The following is a 12,565-nucleotide window of genomic DNA, read 5'->3' as shown; positions in this document are numbered from 1 at the left end:
ATTTCTTAAAATACCTAAGGACTTAAAACATTCACTAGTTATATAATCTTGGATAAAAGCTAAATCAGTCAAGCTATGTTTGTCAGGGGGAATAAAGTATTACATTTGTAATGTTTAAGCATCATTTTTCAATCTTGCAAATAAGCAAACATTGTTTTGGCAAATGAACTGCAGCTGTTTTAAAGGGATTCTATTTTCTTTGAAGTTAACTTTTTAAGGCAATCAAATACTAATAGCAAGATAACTAATGGAGAATTTCAATTAAAGACTAGTCTAAGCTCCACACCTGGTAGAAAAAATAGAAGTGAGGCTTTTCTGAATGCATTTACAATCTGATTAATTTTCTAAAGCGTTGTCCTATTTTTTTTTAATTTCTACTATCTATGAATTAGGAGCTAATTGTTCAAGGGAAAGATACAGACCACAAATTCAATTCATTTCTCTCCTTTGGCCAGATTTCACTGAGCCAGTTACAAAAAGAGGCTGAATTTCTGCCTTCTTCTTCAGCTTCTCCAAGCACTGCCAATTACTGAGGTAAAAAGAACTGATGTTTCTTTGACTGTAAGTAGTAGTTTTTTTTGTTGGGGGAAAGAGTGGTGTTTATTTGTTTGTTTTGGTTTTGGTTTTTTTCTCCAAATAAGTAAGCCCTTGGTAAAGTGAATCCAAATGCCTTTAATCTCAGATCCACCAGTTTAAGACTTAGGAAAGCCTTAACTATTTAATACTTTGCTTTCTTCAGGTTAAAAAAAAAAAGAAAAGTAAATCTCCCCTACCTCAGAGAAAATAGGAACAGGTGAATATTTATTAAGCCTTTGTTATAATGAGGCACAGTGCAAGATCCGCTACATTTGTGGGTTTGCTGAATCTTCCCAGCAAACCCACAAGGTAGTTACTATAATCCTGTAGAGCCCTAGGATGTCACCAAGAGTAATGGCTAGAGTCAGGACAGAAGTCTGTGTCAAGACAAGATGGAAATGCCTTTGCTCTGTTGAGAGCACTGTTCTCTGCCCCACAGAGTTCCAGAAAGATGACCAGTTACCTTGACGATGGTTGCTCTAGTAGAAAAAGAGGCTGCTTGGGAATGAACAAGGAGAATATATCACACTTTTCATTCCTCACTCTCAGAGGAGATCTTTTGTTTCTGGGCCCAGGAGTGAGGCAACTCTTCTTTCAACCTGTTACTCCTCCTTTGGTCCATCATACTTATACACATTGGCTGTATATGATATCGGTAATGGACATGTTTCATGCCCTGAGTCAGTAGAGTGAACGGGCAGGAATTCACTCACTCGGCACACAGCGCTTATAAAGGGTAAGAAAAAACTACTTGGCAAAATTCTTACCCCTAGGGATCAGTAATCTGATTAGCAAGTAAGACTAATATTACACTGAGTGGGAAGCCAAAAATGACCCTAATATTTCTAGACTAAAAGATTAAAATATTAAAGACACCTTTGACAGAAATGGGGAAATACCAAAAAAGTAAGTCTATTTGAAGCCAAAACCAATGATAAATTCAATTCTCTGGGCACACCGAGTTTTAGATAACTTGTGAGGTGTACAAGAGAAATTCTATAGGCCACTGGAAATACAGGACTGGAGAACAGATAGGATACATTTATAAATTATGACTGAGGACAAACTTGCTCTGAAAAGGAGGGTAAAGATGGAAGAAAGACAGCTGAAGGTTAAACCTGAATGACAACCATCCTTCAGGAGAGGAAAGAGGAGGAGAGGGGAGGGGAAAGGGGATAGAAAAGGAATAGAAAGGGTATAGAAAAAGGAAGGGAAAAGGGCAGGAGAAAGTGAAAAGTCACGAAAGCCAAAAGATGAACTAGTGTGGAGAGGGTAGGGGAGCAGAGTCTTAAATCCTACAGAGCCAGAAAAATATGGACAAATAAAAGGTTTTTGGATTCACAAGAAGAATGCTCACCTGTCAACTTCTAGAAGTTTCAACATTACGGTTTAGATAGAAATCCATTGAAAAGAGGTGCAAAAGGAAATGGTGACCAAGAATTAAAGGCATCAGCTACAGATGGTGCATTCAAAGTTTTAAACGTCTAACTAATAACAATAACTAACCACACTGATAACTGATATGGTGCTTGTTATGTGCCAGACACTGTTCTCAGCACTTTGCATGTATTTCCTCATTTAATCCTCACTCCAACACCATAAGCTAGGCACTTTTATTACTTGCATTTTGCAAAGGAGAAAACTGGGTATAGATAAGTAAGTCACAGAGCTAGTAAGCATCAGAGCCAGGACTTTAATGCAAGCCTCCAGAACCTATGGTGCCTACCAGTGTGCACACTGCCCCTCACAGAAAGAAAAAAAAAAAAAGAGAGAGAAATGTTATTTTTATCGTTGTGCTCAATGTGCATCCCCAGTGCTTAGATCAGAGCCTAGCACATAGTGGGCACTCAACAATATACGTTGAATTAGTGAATGATTAACTAGAAAGAGTATGAACATCAAGCAAAAGGATGGGAGTTATTTTTAGGGGAGTTTATTCTGGGATTATTTAGCCTTCATTGAAAACTTCCTCTATCCTCTCAATGCCATAAATATGTGAAAATAAACTCACTGTGCTATAATTTGTCCCAAATCAAAAGTATGCCAGCAGACAGACAAGGCTTACAGAAAAGATCAGGATAAAGATGAAATTTGCCCTCAATCTAAGTGAGTTGCTTGATTTTCAGTTAAACTTGGTGATCTGAGGCTGGCCATGCAGTCTCTAAAAAGCCAAAATCTATTCTGCCTCTTCCTCTGGATAGTGCACAGGACTGCAAGCTGCTTCTCAAGGCAGAACTCACTCAGAAGATACATAAACTGGTACGGATCAATTCCCAAGGATAAAACGTACCATCAATAACTCCTAACTGCAAAATCATCTTTGAAACAATAATTAGGATCAACAAATTTATAAACAGTTATTTCCTGTATAAAAATTTATCTTTTAAGCCCTTGGAGATTACAACAAAAATGATAGGAAATATTTCAGCTGTACATCAAGTTGGAATAAGAGATGAGTGTGAGATCACATACACATTCACCTCTGATGCTCTCATAAGTCCCATCTGATTTTCCCTGTACAATGTGATTTCCATTTTCAGATATACACATTAGTTACCTAAATATTTTAAACTATACAATTACTGACACAAGCTTACTTAATAGATTTAATCAGTAGTGTTTTAGAAAAAATATCAATTCTAGACTTGGTTAGTTTAGGAGGCAATAGCAAAAAAACATTTATTCAACTAGTACTTAGTGCTATGTGCATGTGTAAGGTATAACCCATATCCTCAAGATTAGTCCATATACCAACACTTCCACAACTTCCCAGTTACATGTCATTACCTCTAGAAACTGCTGATTGTGCACCTAAGCTCAGATCTCAAATCATATAACTTGTGAAATCAATAGGACTTTGTACTTATGTTTCTCTAATGGGACCATACCCAAGAAAGAGAGAAATCCATTTCAATAAAATTTCAAGCAGCTTTTCAACCACTCTTCCTTTATAAACTATTTCACTTTTTATTTACTTTTCCTATCTTTTCCCATGTGAAAACTTAACATATCACAAAACTACTATCTAGAATGTACACAAATATTTCTCTGTATTAGTAACAGTATCCATAAACAACCAAATACTAAAGTAATGTCTAACACACTGATATATGTGACAGTATTGTCACAGCTTTCATTTGATCAAGTATCTTTCAAGACCAAGCCTTTACAATATTAAAACTTCTGTATTATATAAAATGAGACTATTTAAATTACTCTTTTTAGTCATTCTTCAATAATGAAAAGGAGTTATATCATACATTATTAAGCTAGGGTATTTAGTGGAACACACTAAGGATTTTTTTTTTCAGCCTTGTTGAGGTATAACTGACAAATAAAAATTGTATATATTTAGGGCTTCCCTGGTGGCGCAGTGGTTGGGAGTCCGCCTGCCGATGCAGGGGACGCAGGTTCGTGCCCTGGTCTGGGAGGATTCCGCATGCCGCAGAGCGGCTGGGCCCATGAGCCATGGCCACTGAGCCTGTGCATCCGGAGCCTGTGCTCCGCAGCGGGAGAGGCCACAGCAATGAAAGGCCCACGTACCGCAAAAAAAAAACAAAAAAAAAAGTATATAAAGTGTACAACTTGATGGTTTGATATAAGTATACAATCAAGCTATAATTAACATGTCCATCATCTCACATAGCTAGTGTTTTCTTTTATTGTGTGTGTGGTGAGAACATATGACTGGAGTTTTAAAAATTCTATGAGTAAAGAAAAATGTTTGACAAATGTCCATTTCTTACAGCACATCAAGACTACTTTCTTTGACCTCAATTTCCACAACAATAATTACCACTGGTTTTGTGACTTGTTATTCATGTTCATTTGATTTCACTATGTATCTCTGTTCTTCATAAAAGTGCTGTATGGCATACTTTAATTTTTCCCATTAAAAATGATTTTGTTTGGGACATTTCAGAACATCTCTCAAAATATTGTTTCTAACCCTACCAAAAAGAAAAAAATCCCTAAAACCAAGATTCAGACTTGATGACTGACAGGAAATAGAACCTCCTAAAGTAGTATGTCTCCAATCATATTTTTTTGAGAGTTTAGTAAATTTGAAGAACTTTGAAGAATATTTACTTTAGGTCTGTATTTTATTTTTAAAGTTTGGATAACATCAAAATACTAGAATCATATAATACCCTAGGTAAGTAGCTGTAAATCTGTAAACTATCTTTTAATAACATCAAAGCTCTGTCATGAACTGATTCTACTTCACCAACTTAATCAAAATTATATCAAGACATCTGATGAGGAAAATTTTGTTGAAATAGAAAATATATATTCATCCTTCTGGTATGAACATTATTTATACATTATTATTCTACAAAACTTTATATTTCATACATATTATCACCACACTGAGATGATTTATTAGAATAAAATTTTGTTCATCTGCTAAAGTAAATACTCTACTAGTCTAAAATTTATTTGAATTTGTTTCCATAAACTGTTTCTACTAATAACACATTCAGTCACAAAACATAGGTCACCATCAACTAATATAAGATTGCAATTCCTTTCTTCATTTCACTTTCCCATATGTCTTGTGTTTTAGATATTTTCTGCCAAGAGTAAGAACTAACTGAGTTGATTTTAACCCCCAATCAAACTTGAGGAAAAGGACGGAAAAGAGAAACAGAAAGATATTAACTACTTAGTTCACCTGTGGCAGAACCTATAGTGCCCTCTTGTGGTGAATCGTAACTACAGCGCTCTGGAGAGCAGTACAACTTTTCCTAGACCAGACACTGGAGAGAAGGTGGAAGCGTTGTTCCTCTATGCTACCAAGCAGCTGTTATTAACAATGAAAGTAAAAGATAAATATTGACTAAACTAAAAGACTCCTTTATAGAAATGTACTCAGTCACCATCAGTTAAAACAATCATAGCCACTCCCTTCTATTAACAAAAATACTGTTTTATGTTTCTTTTAGTAGGGCAGTTGACAGATGGCCAGGCACGTGGATATCTTATATACTCTACTTCTGGTATCAAGCAAAAGATAAACAAACAGAGCAATTTCTAGTGAACACAAGAATGTCCTGGGACAAGCAACTCTCTAGTCAACAAAGTACTGCATTTGTTATACAAGGCAGCGTGGACTCTAAAGCAAGGGACAATCCTCTGGCTTACTTATAAATATAATTTAGGAAGTTGTCAATATAATTTCAATCTCTATGATATTTTAAAGGTAAAAGTGATACATTATAAGACTGGGTAAACCAAAGCTTCAAAAACTCTAAGTGGTTTTATCAACATTTCCTGAACAGTATTTTAGATCTTTCAAGAAAAAATATCAAGTACTCTATACCAAAAAAACCCCACAATGATCCATTTGTTTTCCACAATTTTTTTAATTGGATGAGAATTATGAGTTAGTATTTCTTTTTTGTTTTGTTTTTAAATCACTAGCTCCCTTATTTCCCCTCCTATAGGTTCTCATTTAAGATCTTAGTTTTTACAAATATTAATTATAGCACAAAAATGATTTTGGATTTTCCTATAGGTAAGAGCACTGAGTAAAGAAAGTGCTTGTGCAACCAGGTATTTCAGGTAAAATGGAAAATTGAGTATATTCAACTTCTTCTCTTGAAGGTTAAGTGGTTCATAAAATACTGCCTTTTCTGTTTTCTTCTTTCCTGGGCCCCTTTTTTCTCTAAAGAGAAAAACATTTCTACTTTTTCATAATGTTTAAAATATTAAAGAACAGTAAATTCTAATTTAAAAGACATTATTTTTATAGTTAAAAATTTTCGAGATGGCAACCAGGTTTACTGTCACCCAAACTAATCATTTCTGCCTATTTGTTAAGGAATCAAAGACAACATATATATAAAATGTACTGCCCAAAGCAATAATCAGATTGAAGGCCTTGGAAATGTTTTGTTTTGTTTTGTTTTAATCCAAAATTCCACCTAAAAGTCTTAAAAAACTGTTGCTTTCTTTCAGGTACCTACCCTCTACCCATAAGTGTACTGCTCCCTATGGCCCAAAATATATTGGTGAATAGCTTGCATAAATACTATGCAAGGTTTAAATAAGGGAAGATGGCCTGATAATGTTCCAGACACAGATTCGGTCAGTAGGCATTTTGGACAGGGGCCTACTATGAGACACTGCACGCAGGTAATGAACTTACCACATGGTTCCCAAACTTTCCCTTCCTAGCAACATATTTTGATTCTACTAGCCAAAAATGTATCTAAACCTTGCTATTGCATTTATGCTTTTGACCTTTACAATTTCTTAGAGTAATAATGTGTACTCCATACCTACTAGAATCACATGTTAAGAATGACTGTAATTCCTTTTATTTGTCTAAAAATGATCTTATCTTTTATCTTAAAACTAAAGAGAGGAATTCCCTACTTCTACTATTTTGGAATTTGGCTATAAAGTATGTTTGTATCCATCCTACTCAATGGCCCTCATTATTTTATTTTATAGACTTTGAATCACCAATGACAATTTGAAATGCTTTCCCATAACAGACTGTGTCAACTAAACAAGAAAAATAAAAAGCCAATCTCAAGAGGTGTAAAATAACAGCAAATAGGCTACAGTGCTACTCTAAGGCAAAGAATACAGCACTGTTATTCTGGGAAATTGCAACTGAGGAGTTTGGAACTTTATTAGGATATCCTCATGTTTAAAAGCTATACCCAAATATACCACACTTCTTGCTCTTTTTTTTCTGCATCAAGAAGTTTTCTGATAGATTTCTAATTGGCTGAGATTTCAGCTCATTAGTGATCACCATGGACAAATAAAAGCTTGACATTTTCTCTTGGTGTCCATTGCCCTTTCATATCTAGTATCCCTCCTTTTCTCCCTCTCTCTCTCTCTCTCCCCCCTCCCTCTCCCTCCCACACTCCTTCCCTCCCTCTCTCTCCTTCCCTCTCTCCCTGTATTTCTGCTACTTTTTACATCTCTCTCTTTTGCTCTTTCTATGTGTGAGACAGAGAGAGAGTTTACTTCCTCTGCATCTACCTTTGTGTCTGGGTAGATACCTGTCTGTATGTTTATCTGTGTGTATCTCTAGATATGCTTCTACTCAGACTCTCACTAAAAGATCTGATATTTTCATAAGAAGAAAATGATGTTGTATCAGAAAGAGAAGCACTTCATGGGGTAAAAGTAACCCATCTTTCTTCAAGTCTTAGCTATATTAGGAGTGCTGCCTCTTTTCTTTTCCACTAAAGCTCTGCCAATACTTCTCTTTCAATGTTGTTAAGTTAGTGAATAATGAAATCTTCACGGTGACAAACTCAATCCATCTGTGGGAACCCTGAAGGGAATTTTCTGTTAATCTCAAACAATTTCTCAGAATGAATTTTTCTATTTCTCTGCCAAATCATATAGAAATGGCAACAAGTGTGGGATACTCGCACATAAATGTGTAGAAAAATTTAATACTGTAATTCTCAATTTCTGAGGTTCTTCCTGTACAAGTGGCACTGAGACTTTCCGTTATTGATTACATACACATGCTCATATACTTTCCTCAAATATCTAACACATTTCAAACAAAGCTCAGAGGTTTTGAGTAGTGGTATTAAAAGTTAGCCATAAGCAATTAGAGGTGATACTTAAAATGCAAAAACAGATAAATTTTCATTTGTACTTGGTGCTATCCATGGAAAGAAACATTGAACCAGTGAAGCAATTATAACATGAAGTGTAAAAAAGATAAAACATTCATTGACTTGGATGGTAGATTTAAAATGGAGGCAACAGAAGCAGCTCTTTCTAAGCCACATAACGTAAGTCTTAATTTCATGGTATATCAGAAATAAAAGATATTCTACAAACTGGCTCATAGTTTCAGTCTGTATGAGAAGTTTCAACCAAAGATGCTATATGAGTAAACTTCAGCCAAGGAATTCTCATCTACTTTCTGGTTACCACGCAGAGCAATAGAGAGCCTCCAGATTTTATTCTTTAAGAGTTGTCCTCTCACAGACCAAATTGCATGGAGTTGAAATAACCCAAGAGGATGAGAAAGCTGAAAAACAGACTGATATACCTTAAATAGCTAATTCCAATAACCTTTAAATTTCCCAAACTGGTTGTTTCAACAGTAATATCTCCTTGTACTCTAGGTTTCTGTACAATATTAATATAAGAAAGTAATGTATAAACATAGAAATTGGCTACCATGAGGAATTTATATTTTATATTATCATAAAAAATCAAACACACATTTGAAATCACACTGGAATGGCTAAAAGTATTATAGGTTTTTTTTTACACTAAACCAGGCCTATTAGCTATTTTTTTTGAACCCAAAAAAGTCTGTTCAAGACTACTTGTATAGTATCAGGCACTGACCAAAGGCGAAGAAATAAAGTCAAAAGCCTCAAATGAAAACCAAATACCATATCAGAGGTTGATGAAAAATACCTTGGGACACTTACATATAGTCCCCAAATCAGAGGAAATATTTGCAAGCCTAGTTTTACAAGAGATCATATCCTAGGAATTAATATAACCTAATCTACCAATTCAGGAAGAGCATAATTGTATTTAATTATTTATTATCATTTGAGTGTGCCTCTGTCTTGCCACTAAGGAGGGAGCTTTTTGAGAGCAGAAGTGTCTTAATCATTTTTTTATCCAAAGGACCCCACAGAGTGTCTCTTGTATAAGGCACCCAAATAAATATTGTTTCATTGAATGAATGAATGAATGAATGAATAAACAATTATGGAATTGCATAGAGTATTTCCACTGCTTTGGTCCAAAATCTACTGTAATCAACATGCAGAAATGTCCTTCTCATAATTCTCCAAGCAAAGGATCTCAAAATATAATAACAGGTCTCTGAAGGAAAAAACAAAACACTTTAATGGATATTTTACATATCTTGCTTCTAAAATTGAAAATTATATAAAAGATTTGAAAGCAAGTAGAAAATGTAGATTTCAGTAAAATGCAAAGTTTATAAGGTCCTAAAATGTGAAATATATAACCATCCCCATTCCGATATCTTAGAGGAAATGAATGCATAAATGGATGGCAATTCAAAGACACTTTAAGGCAAGAAAACCCTAACATCAGTAGCAAGGTAGAATGGCATTTTTAAAATTCTTTCTCCAGTTACTTTAAAAGCACAGTAGCTATTGCTTCTCCTCTACATTTCTCCTGTTTAAGTCAAATCAAATATACCATATAGATCAATATAGACCAATGCAAAATAGAAAAAAAAAAAGAAACTTTAAACACAAATTTGACCATAATAATTGCCTTCCCATTTTTCCAGAACTGACTCTCTTTCTTAGGTTCAACTCCAGCTACCCTCTCATACACAAGGCTCCTTTCAACGGTGCCCATTGGGCCTGAAAGCCATTCCAGAGACTAAATCTTAATTAGCCACTTTCACAGCCATTCCCAACTTGAGGGAACCCTTCCACTGAGATTAACTCTAAGAATTTGATCAGTCTCTTCAGCCTACTTGTTTAAAAATGTGGGGAAACGATGAACAAAAAAGATATCCCTCAACAAAGCGAAACTCAAGTCTGTTCTCCAGATGTACCTACACCCTAGCCGCTGCTCCCCCTGGGCTTCCTGCAGTTCTGGGCTCTGGACAGGTGGGAGGGGGGAGAGTACGTCTTGGGGAGGGGATGTAACTAACTTTCCTCTGCCACCTCATTCCCACTCCCACCTAAGATCAGGTTCATCTTTTAACTGCAGCCGCCAGGTAGGGCGGTCTGCGTTCCCCTCCCGCCCTGGGAGAGGGATGGGACGGGGAGGATGGGGGACGTGGGTTGGCAGGATGGAGGTGGAGGGGTGTTCTGACTGCAACTCTTCTTACCGCTGGAGCGCCTGACGATGTTCTCCAAAAATGTGTTCTGCGGTGCCACCAGCCCTCTCTTGCCCCCCGGCATCCTGGGTCTGGAGAGCAGCGGCCAGGATCCGCGGCGGGGGAGGGGGGAATGCAGGAAGAGAAGGTGGAGGAAGAAGAGGAAAAGGTGGAAGAGAAGATCGAGCCCAAAGAAGAGGGGGCGCGGCGGCGGCGACGGGGTCCCCTGACTGTGTCTCCAGCCCGACCCGGATGAGCAGCTCTGGGGAGGAGGACCAGGCAGTTCATGGTAGTAGCGCTCCCCCGGCCGCCGCTGCCCAGACTGTGGCGGTGCCGCACACGGGGCTCGGGAACTGCAGGCTCCGCGGGGCACAGTGCGCCTGCGCCGCCCCCGCTGTCGCTGTCCCGCCGGTGCTGATGCTGAAGCTGTTGCTGAGGCTGCTGTCGCGGTGGCGATCACCTAGGCGCGGGCTCAGCATTTCTCCCCCTGCCCCGACCCCGGGGCCGGGGGAGCAGGAAAAGCCCACTCAAAGCCCTATCTCCCAGACCCTCTACTGCGCCTTCCTCTCCCACTTCCTAGCCTACCCCTCCGGCGCAGCTGGATCAGCGCTGCCCAGCTGAGCCCAACTTCTGCCCGGCTGTGCGCCTGGTGGCCGCTCCTTTCTCTCCGGAGATCGAGGCAAACGCTCGCTGTCCAGTGGGGCCGTGGAGTGGGAGAGGAAGTGGGAGAAGCAGGCAGGATGCCAAAGAGGGCAATGGGCAGTCGGAGGGTTCACATCTCAGTTTCTCCTGCCAAGGTCCCGAGTCCCGGCTGCTCCCGGGGACGCAGCTGCCGGGGCGGAGGTGTTGATCATCTCCCGCTCCAGTCCGGGCTGAGCGCGCAGCAGGGACTGACTGAGCGGCGCGCGGGGACGCAGAGCAGCCACCTGACGCTGCTACCGCCCCCCTCTGGGCTTCGGCGCCCGAAGCTCAACAGAGGAGATTTCAGCACCCGCCCTGGCCCACACCTTGGAGCCCGAGCCAGATAGGGTCGGAGCGCAGAGCAGGAGCGGGAATGGCCCCGGCGCCCCAGGCTGGGTCTGGCGCGCGGAGGAGCGTGGCGGCAGTACAGGGATGCTTCCCAGGGCTGCGGAGCGCACAGGCGAGCAGCGAGCCCAGCCACTGCTAAGTTGCGGAAAAGGTTGCACTTAATGCAAGGAGTAAGGGAAGAGAGTGAATAATTCACACCTAAGAGAGGGAGAGTGCAGCGGGCAGCGTTTGCTGTGGAAAAACAGTAAAGGCGGGGCGGGGGTGGGGGGGACGCTGCACAGGACTGGGGAGTGTGGGCAGGAAATTTCTCTACCAACGCTCGGAACCGGCGACAGGAGGGGAACCGCTAGAAACAGAGTCCAAAAGCCAGAGTCTATGACGGAGAAGGGAAAATAGCGTAAGTGCGAAGGGACCGGGGAAAGAGATGGAAAGAAATGGAGGAGCTCACGCCGCGGCACCGACACCTTCTTTTATCTAAGGCGTTGGTTCTCAAAGTGGTCCCGGACTGGCGGCATCTCCTAAGAACTTGTTAAAAATGCAAATTATCAGGCTCTATCCAAGAGCTAGGAAACCGGGAACTCTGGGAGCGAGGGCCAACAATGTTTTAACAAGCCCTCCGGATAAATATGCCCGCTCAAGTTTGAGAGGAACTGATCTACGGCTTCTCCTCCAGAGGCTTCGCCCGGGCCTGTCTAGCAAGGACGACTGCATAAACGGGGTCAAGGAGTGAGGACAGAAAGTGCGCTGCGGCCAGGTCAGAGGTTGGTGGCGAGGCAAAGTGTTAAGTAGGAAGGCGAAAGGAGAGTTGGATGGGGGCGTCCCCTTTTGCTAGATAAGAATATGCTAGATAACCCCTGTTAGGAACGGTCAAGGTTAGGTTACCCGGAGACAGCGGGAATCTGGGAATCTCCCCGACAGGGGTCAGAGGAAACAACTCCTGCTCGGCTCCTACCCGAGGAGGAAGGCGGATGGGGGAGTGGGGGCGATGTCTCTCCTAAACCCCTAGATTACCAATCACTGGCCTCAGGTTACCATCAGTGCCTCTCCAGAGCAGTCGGTGTAAGGGCCGTTGCCTGTAGCTGAGAGACACATAAATACACAGCCAGAATCCAGGCTTCATCTTGGGATCCTTTTCTCCCTCTCCTC

General features: G+C 40.2%; 1 protein-coding gene across 1 annotated transcript in view; it reads right to left on the bottom strand.

The window, feature by feature from the left end:
• KCNH5 (potassium voltage-gated channel subfamily H member 5) overlaps positions 1–10,475 on the bottom strand; it is a 352,691-nt gene extending 342,216 nt beyond the window's left edge. The window contains exon 1 of the mRNA XM_060098063.1: positions 10,403–10,475. Within this exon, the coding sequence (XP_059954046.1) occupies positions 10,403–10,475 (73 nt within the window). The remainder of the gene's footprint in view (positions 1–10,402) is intronic.
• Positions 10,476–12,565: the final 2,090 nt, after the last annotated feature.

This window comes from Mesoplodon densirostris, chromosome 4 (genome assembly GCF_025265405.1).
Source record: "Mesoplodon densirostris isolate mMesDen1 chromosome 4, mMesDen1 primary haplotype, whole genome shotgun sequence".
Classification (NCBI taxonomy): domain Eukaryota; kingdom Metazoa; phylum Chordata; class Mammalia; order Artiodactyla; family Ziphiidae; genus Mesoplodon; species Mesoplodon densirostris.
Note: the sequence above shows the minus strand (reverse complement) of the source record. Positions and strands in the feature narration are given on the sequence as shown.